This window comes from Chinchilla lanigera, unplaced genomic scaffold, assembly GCF_000276665.1.
Source record: "Chinchilla lanigera isolate Chin_1 unplaced genomic scaffold, ChiLan1.0 scaffold00085, whole genome shotgun sequence".
NCBI lineage: Eukaryota > Metazoa > Chordata > Mammalia > Rodentia > Chinchillidae > Chinchilla > Chinchilla lanigera.
This window is the reverse complement of record NW_004955486.1, coordinates 3,518,606-3,538,019: the sequence shown is the minus strand read 5'-3', so window position 1 is coordinate 3,538,019 and position 19,414 is coordinate 3,518,606. Positions and strand designations below refer to the sequence as shown.

The 19,414-nt window shown below is 52.9% G+C and overlaps 1 protein-coding gene across 4 annotated transcripts in view; it reads left to right on the top strand.

Annotated features, from left to right (window-relative positions):
- Positions 1 to 19,147, top strand: part of Ube4b (ubiquitination factor E4B) — a 107,164-nt gene extending 88,017 nt beyond the window's left edge. For all 4 annotated transcript variants that reach the window (XM_005404021.2, XM_005404020.2, XM_013504257.1 and 1 more), the window contains 8 exons: positions 321 to 556; positions 6,151 to 6,277; positions 7,975 to 8,119; positions 12,190 to 12,324; positions 14,732 to 14,923; positions 16,491 to 16,665; positions 17,558 to 17,704; positions 17,852 to 19,147. In XM_005404021.2, the coding sequence (XP_005404078.1) occupies positions 321 to 556; positions 6,151 to 6,277; positions 7,975 to 8,119; positions 12,190 to 12,324; positions 14,732 to 14,923; positions 16,491 to 16,665; positions 17,558 to 17,704; positions 17,852 to 17,913 (1,219 nt within the window). In that variant the 3' untranslated portion in view covers positions 17,914 to 19,147. The remainder of the gene's footprint in view (positions 1 to 320; positions 557 to 6,150; positions 6,278 to 7,974; positions 8,120 to 12,189; positions 12,325 to 14,731; positions 14,924 to 16,490; positions 16,666 to 17,557; positions 17,705 to 17,851) is intronic.
- Positions 19,148 to 19,414: the final 267 nt, after the last annotated feature.

Below are 19,414 nucleotides of genomic sequence, written 5' to 3'. Positions count from 1 at the left end.
TGTGGTGGCACACGCCTATAACCCCAGCTTTTAGGAAGCTGGGGCAGGAAGATCACTGCTAGTTTGAGGCCAGCCTAGGCTACAGCATAAGTTCAGGGCCAACCTGGACTTCATAGCAAGACCCTGTCTCATAAAACCAAAAATAAATAAGTAAAGTAAAATAAAACCTGCCGGGTCCCAGTGTGCAGAGTAACCGAGCACAGGGAGGGGACTTGAGCACCTCCACTCCTGCGCTGCTCAGCCCGGCCTCTCCCGCCATGACCCCGCCTCCAGGCGCGTGGGTTCCTGAGCTTTCTCCCTGGCCCCTCTCGCCCGCGCAGATACTCGCCCCAGGTGCTCTATGAGCCCTGTACTCAGGATATCGTGATGTTCCTCGTCGTGATGCTGTGCAACCAGAGCTACATCCGGAACCCGTACCTCGTGGCCAAGCTCGTAGAAGTCATGTTCATGACCAACCCCGCCGTTCAGCCGCGCACCCAGAAGTTTTTCGAGATGATCGAGAACCACCCTCTGTCCACCAAATTGCTGGTACCGTCCCTGATGAAGTTCTACACAGGTGGGTTCCTGGGCGTGCCATGTGGCTCGTCCCATATTTAGGCAGGTGAAGCCAGTGGGAGGCACCACTAACCTGCTACCTCGTAGCCTGATGTCCCCTCCAGAGTGCTGTAGGTCATTTTTCCCTTGAGCCTCTGAAATATTTTGTTGGCTATCCTATGTGCTGATCTCTGGTGATGTAGCAGCCTCACTTTGCTATCTGTACCCCAAGTGGGTGGTTTTTTGTTTTTTTGTTTGTTTTTGGTCTTTTTGAGACAGGATCTCGCTATGCAGTTCAGGCCGGCCTTGAGCTCACTTTGTAGCCCAGGCTACAAACTCACAACGATCTTCCTGCCTCAGCCTCCTGAGTGCTGGGATTACAGGCGTGCACTACCATGCCCAGCTTCAAGTGGTTGTTTTTATCTGAGTGAATTAACTGGTTTGTTTTCACTTTGAACTTACAGCCTTACTTTTGTAACTGTCTCATAACTCCCAAGTTTCCACAGTGCAGGTAAAAGAGGGAGCTTGTTAAAAAATGCTTATTCTTGACCAGGTGTGGTGGCACACAACTGTAATACCAGGCTTTGGGAGGCTGAGGCAGGAGGGTTGCTACAAGTTAGAGACCAGCCTGGTCTACATAGTGGCACCCTGCTTCAGAAAAGCAAGTAAAGAAAATCCCCTGCTTATTCTTGGACCCCACCAAAGCCAGCAGAATCTGGGTGTCTGCTCATTCACTGATTTGATGTATTTATTTTTTTGCTCCCTGTTGCAGATGACAGAGAGCATGTGAGGGACTCTGCACACACAGCCTCCTCTTCTGGCCAAACCACTTTCCAGATTTTCATTTTCCGTTCGGCTCATGCATCGCCTGTGAGCGCTCTCCGTGTGGCTTCTGCAGGATGCAGGACTGCACAGGTGGAACAGCCTCCACCCGCTGGTGTGCTAGGAAAGCAAGGGCACCCGGGCCATCTTGTCTTCTGCCCAGCGTGTGCCTCGCACTTTTGGGCACCCAGCACGCGCCTGGCATTCACTAGCATCTCCTCGCCCTGCTCTGCCCGCAGGACATGTGGGCACCAGGAGCTCAGCCCCTTGCTGTCGTGCCGCGGCTGGTGTGACGCTGCCACTGGTTTCTACCCTCCTGCTTGTTGGGGCTCATGTTGCTGTTGCTTCCACCTCCAGGCTTCTGTTACTCTGTTTCCCTTTGTCACTGTTATTTCGTGGCCTCTGAGAAGCTGCTCTCCTCCCTCAGCCTGTCCTCTTATGTTGCACACCCTCAGTTGTTCTGTTGACATCTGTTCTACAGCAGGAGGTCAGAGCCCCTTCCCAGGCTCCAGTCCTCCTCTTTCACATCTCAGCTCCGTGAGGGCGAGTGCAGGTCCTCCACATACTAGCGGTGCTGATCCCTTTCTGGGTCGAACCGAAACGGTACCTCACACATAGCAGGCTTGGGAGCTATTGAAGCAGTACCTTTAAAATGGCAAGATCTCACTTTGCACCTATCAAAGCTGGAAATACCCAGCCATGACAGATTTGCAGAGAAATAAACAAACCTGCAGAAAAGCTATTTAATCTTTCCTGTAGCCAGTGTGCAGAATTAGCGCTATGAAACTCACAAAAATGTAATTTGGGAACCAAGAGACTTAAAAATGTTTATGTCCTCACCAGGCACAATGGCACATGCTTATAATCATGCCTACTTGGGAAGCTGAGGCAAGAGAATGGCAAGTTCAAGGCCAGCCTGGACATCTTAGAAGCACCCTGTCTCAAAATTATTTAAAAAAAAAAAAAACAGGAAACTTCTTGTGGCGCACATGCCTGCGTTCCCAGCACTCTGGGAGGCTGAGGCAGGAGGATTGCAAGTTTGAGCCCAGCTTGGGCACCTCGGTGACTTAGTGAGATCCCTGGCTCAGAGTAAAAAATATAAGAAAGGGCTGGAGTATAACACAGTGGTAGTGCGGGCACTAGGCCCTGGTTCAATCCCTAGTCCTGAAGGAAAACTGACTTGCTATGTGCTTTGTATAGGTTAAGACCCAGTCAGTAAAACAGAAAACTTTCCAGGTGTTTTACAGACAGTTGACCACAAGGAACCGGTCCAGTGGAACCGGTCCAGTGGATGTCGAGAACAGGCTCGGGGAGAAAGGCTCATTGGGGTGACAGAGAGTCCAGGTGACAGTAGCAGCCAGCGTCTCCCTGGGCCAGGAACCCAGGGAAGCTTTGGGGTGATCAGAACGCACTTGCACCAGGGAGGTCCGGGCGGAAGCCAGCTCAGAGCTGCGAGGGAGGACCTGGGCCAGCTGGTACAGGGTCTCTGGAGCCAGGCAAGATTGCTAGTGCTGGGGTGCAAGACAGGGAGCTGGCGCTGCCGCCTGTGGCCGGGAGGGAGCCCCACTGTCAGCCGAGTCCCCATCTGCCTGACAGCTCCGCAGCACCCCCTGTTGGTGACCCTCATAGGAGGCACAGCACAGTCCCAGCCCGACTCCCCGGCCAAGCGTGAGGAGTGGGCCTGGCGCTGAGAGCCCACTGCTGAGCAGCCAGCCTGCCCTCTCACTTGTAAATTTAGTTTCCACTCTTTTGTCTATGGAAATACTTATAAGTGCATGTGCATATGCGCCTATGACAGTATTCACTACAGCATTATTTTGAGTACAGTGTAGGGAAACTATTAAAGAAACAACCTATATTTCTGCCTGTTGTGGATAAGTTAAATAAGTTATAGTTTATCCATACAGTGAGTCTATATGAGCCATGAAAAATAACACGGTATTTCTATGAAGTGGTTAAGTAACAAAAAGTAAAAAGAATGCCACGCTGTGGTGGTGCCACCTGTATGTAATCTCAGCACTCGGGAGGCTGAGGCAGGAAGATCGTAAGTTTAAACCCAGCCTGGGCAACTCAGTGAAACCCAGCCTCAAAGTAAAAAAATGGAAAAGTGTGGGACATAGCTCAGTGCAAAGGCCCTGGCTTCAAGCTATAGTATTACCAAAAAGAAAAGAAAAGACACGTAAGGAAGCAGTATTTTTATAGTAAAAACAAACCAAAAAGAATTGATTTAGTGCCCAGTGCCCTGGGCCTGTCCCCGTGGCCCCCGGGTCACAGGACCTATGTTCGTGCACCTGGTAGCGCCTGCCACCACGTTCCAGGGATGGTGGGTGGTATTGTTCTCTGTTCTCTGTCCCCCCACCATGCCACGGCCATGTGCCCTCTGGCCTGGACTGCGCCCCCTTTGTGGTCAGGGACAGATGACGACCTTCCTAATAATAGCCGCACTCATCAAATACTGACCAATCCCTCCAGCTAATCCCCACGCGCCCAAAGACAGGCTCTATAAATACCTCCCTTCCCCATGAGGAAGCTGGAGCTCAGAAAGGGCGAGGAGCTCGCCGGAGGGCAAGAGCGAGCAGGTGCAGCAGGGCAGCAGTTGCACTCAGCACAGGTGTGTGTGCCCGCACTGCTAAGCAGTGACCAGGGCCCCCCAGGGGCCCCCACAGGGTAGGGGCTCCCACACAGTCCCCCGAGAGCCCAGCCGCCCCGTGAAGACCTGCCGAGCAGGAGCCGGCCTCAACGTGTGGCTGCCAGGCCCGAATTGAGTCCCCTGAACAAGATCGATGTGTGCACATCTCCTCTTGGCCAGGAGTAGTGTTTGGCTTAGGAAATACTGAGCCTCCAATTTTTGTTTCAAAAATAAAATCACAGCTTTGCACAGTGTCAGAATCTTAGCCAATGGGGTTTACCAGAGTCATGGCTATTGCTAATGCAAAAATAAAATCAAGTTTCAAAATAAGAGTACTCTACCTTGTGACACAGTACTGTGATAGATGTGGAGGAGCTCTGAGGACTAGGAGGGCGCTATAAAGCAGTTTGTGTCCAGCGCCTGCCTGTCCCGGCACTGATCTGAGTGGCGTGATCAGCCATGGAGTGGGCTCCACGCAGGTTGAGCAGATGTTGATGTCCCTCCTCCGCCCTGGTCACACAGGCCGGTGGGGAGACATAGGCTGCACTGGGGGACAGCTGTGGGCGAGGGGCCTCAGCCACCATGTGGCAGACAGACTGGACAGCGAGTGTAAGGGCCTCAAGGCCTGCACAGCGGGGTTCGGCAGGAAAAAATTGCAGGGGGTGAGGTCAGCAGGGGTCAGAGGTCACTTAAGGACTTGTGGAACTGGGCGTGGAGGTTAGAACTTGGGTCGGTGTAATTTAGAGCAAATTTTAGGAGGGAGTTTTAAAAAATGTTGGGAGAAATGCATAAACATTGATATAAGCCAATAAGTTACTAGTTGTTATAGCTTTTGCTGTACTCAGAAACAGCCCAGATAAAGACCGTTGAAGATGGTGGGTGCGCCATGCCAGCCCCTTGTACCGTCTCTGGCATGCTCCTATATCCCCTCTCCACACTCCTACCCAATAAAATGGCATTTAGTTCACCAAAGAAGGGCTAACTCAGCCGGGCATGGTGGCGCACACCTATAGTCCCGGCACTTGGGAGGCTGAGGCAGGAGGGTCACATCAAGTTTGAGGCCAGCCTGGGCTACAGAGTGAGTTCAAGGCCAACCTGGGCCACAGAGTGAGTTCAAAGCCAGCCTGAACTGCATAGTGAGACCCTGTCTCAAAGACCAAAAAAAAAAAAATGGGTTGACTCAGTGCACACCAGCATATTAGGATCTTAGCAGGACAGCTATTAACAATCTGATTTTTTCTGTTGTTTTTTGAGACAGGGTCTTATTATGTAGTGCAGGCTGGCCTTGAACTCATAGTGATCCTCCTGCCTCAATCTCCCAAGTGCTGGAATGATAGATGTGCACCTCCACATACAGTTGAAAAATAGTACTGCATTGAGTATCCATGAGAATCGGTCTCAGAACGTGCTTGCTTGCATTTTCTTGAGTAGAATCGGCAGGTGACAGGGACAGGCATGTCGATGGCCTTCCTACATCTTGTGAAGTTGGCCTTGCAGAGAGTGTTGGCATTCGTTCCCACCCCATGGCAGTGTGCCTGTCTCCCCAAGTGCCCACCTCTGTACGGTCCTATAATATGTAAAAATATAGAAACGAATATATATTTGTTTATCATGAACTGTGGAATTTCACATGCTTTAGCTGTTTTCCATTTGCATAACCAAATTTGAATTTGTTCCATTTTAATAAGTACAGGGATGTCGATGACTAATAAATGAGCTATAGGTACACGGGGATTCACGGTGCTCATCCGAGCTTCAGGACATCGTGAAAGTATGCGTGATACGCAAAAGTCTCGAGAGCGCTAGACATCCTTACTAGGTCCTTATGCTTCGTAAAACCCCCGCAGCTTCCTCCCTGCACGGGGCTGGGCGTCCGGCGTGCTCGCGCCCGATGGGGAGGTGAGCTCCCGGTCACAGCGAGTTGATGCTGTCCTCGTGATGCCAGCGTCTTCCCAGCCTCTTCCTTCTGCTGTTGGGTCGTTGCCAGACCTTTCCCTGAAACTTAGAGTCTTTAAAACCGGCTCATAATGTCTCTCCTGCCTCCTCTCTCCACAAGATAGAGGTGAAATTTTACTGGATATCTGGTATTGCAGACACGTATGCCCTCCGTGTCCCTGTGCTGTAATAGCTGCCTGTCCCTCAGGCTCTTTGTCTTTCTTCCGTAGATGTTGAGCATACTGGAGCCACCAGCGAGTTCTATGACAAGTTCACCATTCGCTACCACATCAGCACCATCTTTAAAAGCCTTTGGCAGAACATAGCTCACCACGGCACCTTCATGGAGGAGTTCAAGTGAGTAGCAGGTCCTCCTGTCTGTCCCAGCTTGCCGTCTTGCAAACCACAGGTAGGATGTGGCTTACAGACCTTCCCTGCTGGGTTCCTGTTTGCTCTCTCCGTGGTCTCGGCCTCCTGCAAGTTTACCACAAGGTATTGCCAGATTGTGGCAGAGTTACCAATATGTCTGCTCTTGCCCCATACGGCTGAGCTCTAGGTTTGTCCAAAGACTTTGAACGGGGGTTACGTACAGGTTCTGAAAATACATGGATGGGAAGTGTTTTGCAGTGATTTTTCTGAAGATACTATTAAGGGTTGTCAGAAGGGCTGAAATGAGACTTTCTAGTGCTCTGGAGAATTAAACTTGGAGGCAGAAGCTGGGGGGAGAAGCAGCTAGGATAGGGCCAGCTGGGCTACCGCTGTGTGTGGCCAGCATCTCACCTTTGGTCAAGGACTTCCCATAAGCCTGGCTGAGATTTCAGTGACTCTTCAGACCTGGGCAGGGGTGCTCCCATCCACAGTATCCACCTGTCAGTGCCTCAGAAGGAAAGATGGAGAGAATATTGAACTCCTGAATTATTCTTCAGAAGAAATTTTACCCCGTTGACTTGGATCTTCTGTATCCTGTTAGGTTTTTGACCAAATCTTGAGACCATGCATTACCTTGGTTACCAGTCAGTCCTATCGGTGTCACTGGTGGAGTACCCATTTGCTAGCTGGCTTCCTGGAGCGTAGACCAAGATCATTTCCATTTCTGTGACGTTCTCTTAGGACCAGAATTCAGTCCACCAATAGCCAAGCGTGAGTGTGAAGAGCAAGCAGAACCAGGGCCTGAGCTGAATGGTGCCACGTGGAGATGTGTGCCCTGGACTCCTGGTGTCCTGGGCCCGGGCCTCTCGCCCTGGTTCACAAGGCCTCTTTGCCTGGCCTGGGCTTCCTTCCCCGATTCCATGGTCGTACGTCCGGAAGCAGAGCTTCTCTTTCTCCCGCCAGTCTGACAGCATCAAAGTCCACCAGGCAGCCCAAGGGGTTGCAGTTCGCCAAGTCCCTTCATTGTACCAGGCTGCAGAATGCTCAGACGGGAACCTCAACTCTGCAACATGAGTTCCTGTCCTCCTCCCTCAATATTAAAGGTTCCAAGGGGCTGGGGATTTAGCTCAGCGGCAAAAGCGCCTGCCTGGCAAGCGCAAGGTCGTGAGTTCAGTTCCCGGTACCAGAGAAAAGCCAAAAAGCCAAAAAAAAAAAGATTCCAGTTTTCCCCCAGAGCTGGCTTTGTGCTGAGGAGTGACTTCAGTACTTCTCTTGTCCGCTAGTATGGGGCATTGCTTGTGCTTTCCTTGTTTCATGGGGCGTGTAGGCGTATTTCCTTTCCAACCCGGAAGAGCATCTCTACTTCGAAACACTGAGGGAGCGAGCCAGGGCTGTGCTGGGAAACCTGCTCCCTGGAGGGAAAACTGTCCATGGTGTGAATGTGGCCCCGTGGCCAATTCAAGCTGCTACAGGAATCGGCTCACAGACCCACAGACTCTGGAGTGTTCTGCAGTTGCTTGTTGTGAGCCACGTGGGGCTCCCGCACACTGCTAGGAGCCCCTGGCCTCTGCGGGGCCGAGGATCTGCCAGCTGGGCGGCGCTGGGGGTTGTGGCAGCACCCGGGAAGGCTCGCTTTCCCTGGGACCTGCTGGCCCTGAGACCAGCGCTGTCTCTTGCCTTTGCAGTTCTGGGAAGCAGTTCGTTCGCTACATAAACATGTTGATCAATGACACGACGTTCTTGCTCGATGAAAGCCTGGAGTCGCTGAAGCGGATCCACGAGGTGCAGGAAGAGATGAAGAACAAAGAACAGTGGGACCAGCTGCCGCGGGTAAGGATGGGCTGGGGGTCCACGCAGCCCTGCAGGGACAGAGGGCGGCCCTGGGGTCCTACCCGGGGCCTCTGTGAAATGAAGTCCCAGGTTTGGAGTAGGAGAAACTGTTCTTCTGATGTCAGGGCCGGAACCCACGGCCCTGTGCATGCTGGCCTAGTGGAGCTACCTCCTGGCCAGGAGTCAGAGCTTAGAGCCCTTTATCTGAAGCGATGAGTTGAGAAGCTTTTCAAAATGCATCCTGAAAACCCTCTCTGGCTTTTTTTTATTTTTTTATTTTTTTATTTTTTTGGTACCGGGGATCAAACTCAGGACCTTGCGCTTGGTAGGCAGGCACTTGTGCTGCTGAGCTATATCCTCAGCCCTCTGGCTTTTTAATTTTAAAGGGCTTTTTTTTTTCTTTTTTAGTTTTTTTGAGATAGGGTCTCACCATGCAGTTCAGGCTGGCCTTCAGCTCACTCTGTAGCCCAGGCTGGCCTTGAACATGCAGTGATCCTCCTGCCTCAGCCTCCTGAGAAAGGGCTTTTATTATCCACATGTATTGAAATTTGTGAAAGTAACTTGGAAATAAATCTCCAGACATCTGTTTGCTAGATGGGACTCAGATTCGCTTCTGTATTCTTCCCTGGGCAACTCTGAATCGCTCAGGCAGGCTTTCTCTTTGCATGAAAGTTGGATTTTGTGTTCAGTTATTAACAGATGAGAGGCCTGGTTTCCATGCAGGTCTCACGCTGTGCTGGTCACAGTACATCCCCTCCCTGATGCACTGGCAGCCGTAGAGGCTCCTTGGCACTGCTGGGCCCTTGACAGCTTCGGCGCCAAAATGGTTCTGAGTCAGAACTGCCTTGCAAAGGGGTTCTTACCCTGCTGGCACCCTCACAGCGAGGGCACAGTGAACGTGCTAATGTTGTGGAGTCAAAAAGTATGATAGCCAGGCGTGGTGGCACATGCCTGTAATACCAGCACTAGGGAGGCTGAGGCAGGAGGATCACCATGAGTTCAAGGCCAATCTGGACTATGTAGTGTGTTCAAGGCCAGCCTGAATTACATAGTGAGACTGTGTCTCAAAAAGTAAAACTTTTAAGAAAGAGTATCTTAAGTGTAGGCTCTTGCAGCACGTTTAGGGAAGGTTTTCATTGTAGGTACCTCTGCAGCTTTCATTGGGATTTTACATCTTGCTCCACACCATGAATTTAAACCATGCACCTGCCCAGGTCCGGAGAGCTGGGTGTTCCCTCCGCCCATGCCACACGCTCCTTGAGCCCCTCTGGTTGCACTGAGGCAGTGCAGCAGTCTTTCCTGGCATCGTGCTGGTACCCCTGGCATCCGCACACACTGCCTCCTATTCGTTTCCAGGCACACCCTCAGCTGTTCCGCCACCGGGCCGCAGAGCCCTCCCACAGCGCCAGGCTCCCAGGGTTGAGGCTGCCCTGGTTCCCCAGGGCCACAGCCTCCCGGGGCAGCCCTGAGACGTGCCGGGCTCCTCTCCTCTGCAGTCAGTAGATACTGACGGGGCGGGCGCGGACTCGGGGGAGACATAGTTGCAGCGCCACGGCTCTGGTGGCCGAGGTGACCTGGGCCTGAGCGCGGGCCCCTCCTTGATGCCGAAACCAGAGAGAACATTTGCCTTGCGGGAGCTCCAGGAGCAGGGACAGGGAGGGGGCTGTCGGCGCCGGTGTGTGGAGCTGTTTCCTTTGCTGGGAGACATTTGTGTCGTGCGTGGGGTTAGGCTCCTGCCATTTAGTGACCAAGAACCTTGCAGATCCTCCCGGGGGGTGGGAGGGTGGCGGGGGTGGCTGTGCGCCCTGCCCTCCTCCTCCCTCACCGGCCTCCTCCCTCTGCAGCACCCACTTCCTGCCTCTCGGGAGCTCAGCAAAGACCGCCTGGCACTTAGATGCTGGGCTCCAGGTCAGCACTTAATAGCATTTGGGATGAGACATCAAACGACATCGATTTGTGTCTTAATGGATGCAGGAAGGCACAGAGAGTCCCGGCCGCGCTGTTTCGGGTAGCATTCTTCCTCCCTCCTCCCCGGCCAGCTGCTACCGCCCTTGTCTGCAGCCTCTGAAGCCGGCGGCCTCCTGTGCTCAGCCCTCAGGCCGCTCCTCTTTCTCAGGCCTTGTTCCTAAGGTGCTGGCGGGAATTTTCAGCCAAGTGGAATTTGATTGTGAACTCTCCCCGGGGACAAGACTGTCCTCTCCCCTGCAGGATGGGTAGTGCGTCCGGTACCTGCCCCTTTCACACCAGGGCTTAACCCCCCTACCTCAGTCACACAGCCAGAAGCGTGCATAACCCAAGGCCCAGGTTGAAAATCTCCACCAGCTGAGAACGATCCCCTGGCTTTAAATTTATGTTTGTTGGTTTTTGTGCTACTGCGGATAAAAGGCACGGCCTTCGCAATGAGCTGGCTGTATCCCTTTTTTTTGGAGATGGGATCTTTCTAAATTGCCCAGGCTGGGCTTCTTGCCTCGGCTTCCCAGAGTGCTGGGATTACAGGCATGTACCACCACGCTGGCCCTAAATTTACCTGTATTGTAAGGACTCCACAGTATTTCTTCAGCTCGTGTGCCCTGGCTGCAGACCTCTGTCAGCAGAGCCGCCTTGCTTTGCCACTGGGCGATCTGAAACGTGTACCATGAACCCCTGCTGTCGTCCTCCAGCTCTGGCCTCAGAGTGTTGCCCGGTGCTCAGGCTCCCCGCTGTGGCATGTCCTTATTCTCCTACCCCCACCTGTGTGAGGGCCTCAAGCTCCATCTTAGCATAGAGGGCTGGGCTGTAGCTTCGTGGTGGAGCCCTTGCCTAGCATGTCTTGGGTTCCACCCTGATACTGCAAGAAAAGAAAAGAAAAGCAAAGGGTGTCATGTGTAATCTCGCGTCCTGCCCCTCCCAGCCCCACCAAGTCTCGCCCTTGCTGCTGCAGCCGCAGCCCCAGACCATCTGCAGCCCCCGCCCCTGCCGCCCCGGGTACCCCATGTTCAGAGCCCCACTGGGCTGCCCCTGCGCCTGGGAAACTCAGCTATGGCCCCTGCAGCGCGGGCAGCCCTCGTCTCCGTCCTCCCAGCCACCCGCCTCCCTGCCTCGCCCGGGACATGTGAGGTCCTTGGCGTGCTGTCCCCTTGCCTGCGGAACCACGTCCCCATTCTTTTCGGACCGGCTCCATCCCCCAGAAGCCCCCTTACCAGTCGCCTGTCAGAGAGGCCCCCCCAGCCTCCCCTCTGCCCGCCTGCTCGTTGTGTCCCCTCCCTGGCGGACCTGCTGTGTGCGTTGCGCTGGGCTGCTTGTGCAGTCGGTGCTGTCACCATGGAATCGGAGCTCCCCCCTGCAGGCAGCCAGGCCTAGAGCATCACCCCCGTGGCCTGCAGGCGAGGGACAGTGAGGTCACAGGGGACAGCCCTCCCCCCAATGGGCTCACGCAGAACCAGGGCACCTGGGCGCCCCCAGCCCAGCTGCACAATCTCCGCCGGGCACCTGCTGACCGCGGAGCAGGGGTGCGCATTGGCTGCGCCAGTGATTCCAGCTGTTTTCCCTCCCCTACTAAGAAAAGGCCTCGGGCAGATATGAAAATCAAAGCCCTCAGCGTGCCCCGATTTTTCCCGAATCGGACACTCCCCATCTTCCTGTTTCCCACCTGTGGCAGGACTGAGCGAGGGGGACAGCCTGACATTGAGGGAAGACAGAAGTCAGGCGCGCAGCCAGCCGGGGCTTGGGGAGGGGCGGGGCAGAGTTCTCAATGGAGAGCGTCCGTAAAGTCATGAGGAAGGGAGATGAGCGACCCGTTAGAGTCACTGTTCATCCCACATGGATGTCATTTATCACTGAGAAAACTTAGGCTTAAAGAACGAGCCCAGGCCGGGCCAGAGCTCGGGGCCAGGCCCTGGTTCCATCCGTAGCACCGAAGCGAAGGTACCGAGGCCGCTTGACCTCAGGCTGGAGAGCTCTGAGGCTGACAGAAGAAACCGCACTCGGGACGCTGGCGGGGCAGCCTGTCCTCCCGCTCCCCGTGTGCTGGCTTCATGACATCTTCTGTGGCCGCCGCCAGGCCTCACGTGACCCCTGTCCTCTGTTCCCAGGATCAGCAGCAGGCCCGGCAGTCCCAGCTGGCTCAGGATGAGCGCGTCTCCCGCTCGTACCTCGCCCTGGCGACGGAAACCGTGGACATGTTCCACATCCTCACCAAGCAGGTGCAGAAGCCGTTCCTCAGACCGGTGAGTGGAAACTGCAGGGGTCCCCCTCCAGCCCCGGCACTTCTAATTTGGCACAGTTGTGGTTCGGGTTTGTGTGTGTGTGTGTGTGTGTGTGTGTGTTTGGTTTTTTGGTTCGGTTTGGTTATACATTGTCTCACTACGTAGCCCAGGCTGGCTTAGAACTCACAGCGGCCCCCCTGTCTCAGCCTCCCTAGTGCTGGGATTACAGGTGTGGTACTATGTGTGCCTCAACGCAGTTCTGCAATTCTAGAAATACCAATATCACAGCGAAAAGTGCAATGTTGTTACTGATTTTGTTCCCACTAACGCTAATTGATACTGCAGTGCTCTGCTGATAGGTGTCTGATGCCACCACATAGTCTACAAATAGTCACTTCCAGGATGACTTTGTTCACTTTCTGCTTAGACAGCACACAGTACATTGGATTTCTTGATATTGGAGTTGGGACTTATTTATATCATTATTGATTCCTGTGTTTTATTTATAGGGAAAGTATAAGATAACATATATTGGAGTATATTAAGTAGGATGTTTGCTAACATGTTAAATCTTTGGTTCTCTTAGAGAGCTGTGTTAACACTCAGGAAGCCAAAGGTTGCCGCACCTGTAATATCAGCATTCTGGAGGCTGAGGCAGGAGGATCCCAAGTTTGAGGACAGCCTGGGCTACATGGCAAATTCAAAGCCACCTTGGGTTATATAGCAAGACCCTGACCGAAAAATCAAAAGCTCTAACCAAGGGGTGGTTGCACACACCTGTAATCCCACCACTCTAGAGGCTGAGGCAGGAGAATTGCTGTGAATTCAAGCCAGCCTGGGCTTCACAGTAAGTTCATGGCCAGCCTGGACTACATAGTGAGTCCTTATCTCAAAAAATAAACACCAAAACTCTCCTGTTTCAAAGAAAAATTACCAACTCTACTGTATCCTCATCGTGCCCTTATTTTCAGCTTCCCAGCAGTGGATCTGTGCACACACAGATTCTGGGAAGCCGAGTGTAGTTTGAATCTGTGTAGATGCAATCATTATATTTCATGGAAACCTAAGTACTCAAAGGGCAGTGTTTGGACTCCTTTTTATGGTCAACATTTAATATTCTCTAATGTAGTCCAGATCTTCCTCTGCTTACAGGGGGGCGTGGCCAACTCTGGTGGACACTGTGTCATCTTGTGGGTTATTGCATAGTAATACCATTGTTTTCTAAGGGTTTCATTTACGTTTACTTTGTCTCACTGGCTAGATTTACAACTATTCAAGACATAAATTTTGTCTCCTTTTGTGTTTCTTTCTCTCTGATAAGTAACAAGGGCATACCCTAAACTGTGAGGGAACAATGCCCGAAAGAGCTGAGTCCAAAACTTTGTTGTTGTTGTGGTTTGGTTTTTTGAGACAGGGTCTCACTATGGCTGGCCTTGAACACATAGCAGTCCTCCTGCCTCAGCCTACAGAGTGCTGGGATTACAGGCATGCACCACCATGCCCAGCAATAATCCAGAACTTTTGTGACTCAAATGATGATGGATGTATGAATAATTTTCCCTCTTTTATCTGTTTGTCTTAGTCACTTTCCTCATTACTGAGATAAAATACCCAACATCCGCTGTTGAAGGAGGAAAGATTTATTTAGCTCACAGTTTGTAGAGGTTTCAGTCCATAACACTGGCTCCAAGGCAGGGTGGCTTGGGAGAGGAGAAACAGTTCATGGCAGGCAGAAAGTAGCTAACCAGCAGGCAAAGGACGACCACAGCGCTTTCTGTCCCTCATATCTTATCCAGGCTGCTTAGCACAGGCAGCACTCACACCCTTATTCCTGGTGCCCTTGAGCCTAGCATTGCATCGTGAATCAATTCCTGCATCACGCACTCTACATCCAGCCACCTCTGAAAAAAATACCCACCTATGACCGCATGAGGCTTTGGAGAACATCGAGACATAAGCCATCACACTGTTGTTCAATAAATTTGGAGTAATACTTATATGATTAAAACATAAATTTAGGCCAGGTATGGTAGCACACACCTATAATCTCAGCACTCAGGAGGCTGAGGCAGGAAGATTACTGTGAGTTTAACACCAGCCTGGACCACATAGAACTGTAGTACATAGTGAGACCCTGTCTCAAAAGACCAAAAACATAAAATAAAATAAAATACAAAACATAAATGTCAAGAACAGCCTTTTGTGGTGTTTGTAAGTATGCTGTCAGCCTTCCGGTAAGTACTAGAGTATTCAGCTTCAAAACGGAGTAAAGGAAAGTTGGAATATGATGCTAGCCATCTTCAGCTTATGCTGGCGGGATTTTTTGAAGATTAAAGCAGCCAATTCTCGTCCGCCCCCGCAGTGGAGGCTCCCAGTCCGCCTCACTAGTCTCGTCAGCAACACGCGCTGTTTCCCTGTGGTCTCCTAGGAACTCGGCCCCCGCCTGGCTGCGATGCTGAACTTCAACCTTCAGCAGCTCTGCGGCCCCAAGTGCCGTGACCTGAAAGTAGAAAACCCCGAGAAGTACGGCTTTGAGCCAAAGAAGCTGTTGGACCAGCTGACGGACATTTACCTGCAGCTAGACTGCGCGCGCTTCGCCAAAGCCATCGCCGACGACCAGGTGTGTGCCGCGGGGGCCGGGTGCAGGGCCGCGCCTGGCCGGGGAGGCCGCGCAGTGGCACAGCCCTGTCCGTGGACCTTCCCGCTTCCCATGGAGACTGGACGGGAGTACTGACCACCGCGGCGGGGTGGGGCGCGTGAGACGAGCTGCTGACTAGAGGTTCTGAGGTCCCTGCGCTGTGTGGGAAGTCTGAGTTCTTTGTTCCGTCCGAGACTAAATGCTGTTCCACCCCACAGAGGCCCCACCATTTGTTTATCCTTCCACCTGTGGGTGAGCGTTGGGTCGTTCCCAGCCAGGGCCGGGCCAGGCCAGTGTGACTGACGCTTCCCTGACACACAGGGGTGTGTGTGTGTGTGTGTGTGTGCTCGTGTGTGCGTGCGTACACACCTCGTTCCGGGTCTAGGCTCCATGTCTAGGCATGGGAACTGCGTGTGCAGGCCTGCGCTGCTCCCCACCCCCCAAGGCCTGGACAAGGCCTCACGCCTCTCCCTGCCTGCGCCATTTCTGGCTAACGGATTCGTTGCATCTTGGCCAGCCGTCCTGGTGGCTTTGATTTGCATGTCCCTGGTGCGAAGTGCAACTGGACGCCTTTGTCTGGGTTCTGGCCACTCGTGTACTTTCCTAAGACAAAGCCTGCTCTGAAGTCCTGGCTCCTTTCGATCCGGGTAGTTTGCGTGTCTTGCGGAGCTGGAGTGGCCCCCGTGTGTTCTGCGTACCAGGCACTTGAGCGCTGCCTTGTGGCTGTTCTCCTTACTTCGCAGCCGCTCCGCAGGTGCTCGAAGTCGGCAGCAGCGTCTGGGCGGCCTCTTTGGCCCCTTAGGTGTCCTCCAGTTTCCCTCTGCTTGTGCCGCTGCTGGCTTAGTCACCGACGTCAGGCCACACGGGCCCGTGAGTTAGACTCATCTAAATGGGCTGATAGCTCCTGCCCCAGAGTCCACAGAGCAGGGACTCTCAGTAGCGTCTGTGTCAGTGCCCACGCCAGCCTTCAGGGATTCCTTGTGCGTGGTTTTTGGGGCATAGGTTCTTTTGTTGGTTGGTTTTTTGTAATAGGATCTCACTATTACTTCGGCCTGGCCTCAGACTCACAGCAGTCCTCCTGCCTCAGCCTCCTGAGAGGAGCTGGCATCCCCATTGAAATCTTCCTTCTCTTTCCAATGTTGTAACTTTAAAGGGAGTACGCGCTAGCGCCAGGTGTTCAGGTGCTCCCCATCAGCCTCCCTCCTGCCGCCTTCCCCGTGCGCAGTGGCCTCGTAGTTTGCCTCGTTATCCTACACGACACACTTACCAGTGTAGAGTGCACCCTGTGTGCACGTGTGCGCACGCATGTGTGAGTTGAGGGTTGAACCTAGGGCCTCGAACGTGCCAGACAAGCACTGTGCCACCGAGCTGCGGGCACCCCAGCCCCTCAGCGGCGGGTCCTTCCGCGTAGCTACGAACGCACAGAGAAAGGCTGGGTGGGAACGCACGTCCTGTGTAATCGAGTCTAAGTTTAGGGTGGGTCCCGTTTGCAGCCTGGTCTCTCTGCCTCCAGCGTACTCACACCGTGCGCGGCCTCTGGTCTTTGCAGAGATCCTACAGCAAGGAGCTGTTCGAAGAAGTCATTTCAAAGATGCGGAAAGCAGGGATCAAGTCCACCATAGCGATAGAGAAGTTTAAACTCCTTGCCGAGAAGGTGGAGGAGATCGTGGCCAAGAACGCGCGCGCGGAGATCGACTACAGCGACGCCCCAGACGAGTTCCGAGGCGAGTGGCCGCTCTTCCCAGCTGACCTCTTCAAGTTCACAAGGCAGCGCCCGCTTTTGGTGTTCTGATGGTGTGCTACGGCTGCTTTGAGGAGCTCTGTTTGAAATGATGTTTGCCAATTTTGAACTGATACTGTAAATTAAAAAGTGTTTTTGTTTTGTTGAGCCGGGGTCTTGCTGTTTTTCAGGCTGGCCTTGAGCTCACTATGTAGACCAAGCTGGCTTCCTACTTGTGATCCTCCTACCTCAGCCTCCCAAGTGCTGGCATCACAAGCATGCATGCGCCACCACACCTGACTTATAAATTAAAAGGAAAGAAATGTTCTTAGCCTGATATCAAACCACACATCATCCCTGGCAGTGTTGTAAGGGCAGCTTTGCCTTTGTAAGTGAGGATTCAGACTTTCAAAGAATTAAGAGACATTTTAAAACAAAGGATCCCAGCACACCCCTGTAATCCCAGCACTCTGGGTGGCTGAGGCAGGAAGATTCAAGCCAGACCTGGGCAATTTAAGGGACTTAGCTAGACTCTGTTGCAAACTTTTTTTTTTTAAATGCTAGGGATGTAGCTCAGTGCAGAGGTCCTGAGTTCAGTCCCCAGTACTGCCAAAACAAGCAGTGACAGCAACAAAAGACAAAGGGTCCTGGTCTGCCAGCCCTGCTGTGTGACCGTCCCACTGTCTTTTAAGTCCTCTCCTCCCAGCAGTTGTGACAAAAGGGTGCTTTCCCATCTGAAAAGGCAGTGCTCATGCCTTGAGCTCCCGCTGATTTCCTCCTAAACTCAGGGGCCCACTAGCGGCCCCTGGTTGCTCCTTGGTGGCAGGGGCTCAGGTTGTCCTCTCTTCCACCTGACCTCGGGTTAGCTCTGAGCCTGCCCTGCTGTGTCCCTGCAGACCCCCTGATGGACACACTGATGACTGATCCTGTGCGCCTGCCCTCCGGCACCATCATGGACCGCTCCATCATCCTGCGGCACCTGCTGAACTCACCCACCGACCCGTTCAACCGGCAGACACTGACCGAGAGCATGCTGGAGCCAGGTAGGCGGGCAGGGCTGCTGGAGCCCTGCGGCAGGGAGGCCCCGTCCTTTCCGGGTTCGGTTTCTTCCCCTGGTCCAGGACTAGAGCCACATCTAGACAGTACACTCCCAGCTGGGCCGTTAATCCCGCTTCTTTCTCTCCCCTCAGTGCCAGAACTGAAAGAACAGATCCAGGCATGGATGCGAGAGAAACAGAACAGCGATCATTAACTGTCCCCTCCGCCACCGTCTGCTGGAAGCAGCCGAGGACAGCGGGACAGGCAGGAGCAGCCCCTGTGCTGAGCAAAACCGCTGCTGTGTTAGGGGCCGGGTGTGGCCCCGTCCCTGCGAGCCCATCCCAAGCGACCAAACTGCAGAGACGCGCAGGGCCCCGGATGGGAAGAGGAGCCCAATTCCTGTACATATATTTAAGTGACACCCAGTCGGGAGCTTGAGGGACAGGCTTGATGAATGCTTGCGTAATGAAGCGCGTCCTTCACATGTCGCAGTTGGGGCTTTTGCGACGAGAGCGTTCAGTGATGACAGATGGTCCGGGCAGCGTCCCTTTCATTTTTTTTTTTTTTATCCAGTATCCGTTGATTTGATTGTGATTCGCGAACTTGGACATTTTGCTGCTAAAGAATCTCCCCTTTCCTCCCCCTTCCTGACCCTACTTGCACTGCTGTGGATTTTTTTTTTTTTAAGAAGCAAAAACAAAAAACAAACTCCTTTCCCCAGCCCTCCAAACATATATTCTGTGAAATAACTGTGCCTGCAACAAAGTGTTAATCCTGGGATCGTATTTTTATATCATATTCACATATTTGTTTTTTTAATGGGTGTTAGATGACATGATTAATAAAAAAGGCAAGATATTTTCAGAATTTGAATTTGTTTTTTTTTTCCTTTTGAAATGTCCCCTTTAAATTTTTTTATGATAAAGCAAAATGAAGAGACTCCTGTCGCTCTGGCCCTTAGAAGAAGCCCCGTTAGGACTCGAAGGGACAGATAGTGCAGCAGAGGGGCTCGTGCAGTGCGGGGCTGCAGGATTTTTGAAGGGGGATGAGGGTTGGTTTCCTTCTTTCTTTTTTTGATACTATCTGTGGGTTCGAGACCTTCGCCCTTACCCTACGAGGGCAGGTGGTCAGCCCTTGAGCTTGAGTCTGGGGTCGGAGGCGGGGGCTCGGCCTTACCAAAGCAGAACAGAGTGCAAGAAAGGCGGCCGGGTGTCTGCTGCCTGCAGCCCCCGCAGCCCACACACACGCTTTGTGTTACCACTCCCTTCGCGACATACTTGAATTCTAGTTTCTTTTGGGGTAAAAAGGGTTTGAAACCATGAAGTGTTTGGAAGAAATTAAGTCTAAAATACATACTTTCTTTGCTCTCCCCGCCCCTCCACAGACAATGTCCTCTGTTCGATTCCTAACGCAAGCAACAATAAACGGTGATATACAGCAAGAAGGAACCTGAGTCTCTTCTCTTTGTGGAAGAAAAGGGTGGGGGTGCGAGAGGCAGTGAGTGTGCGACAGACTTTCCCAGAGCCTTTCCCATGCGGCAGCTTGGGGCTCCTTTGCGGCTCTGTCCCACTGGGTCTTCTGCCCGTCTCCAGGGTTACGGACCTTGGAGGTCTTTGCTCTGATTGGCCAGATTGATGTCCGAGCCCCTCCCACTCATTAGCATCTTCCCAGGTCCTCCATTGTAGAGACCCGTTAGCAACAGGCAGCGCTGTGGC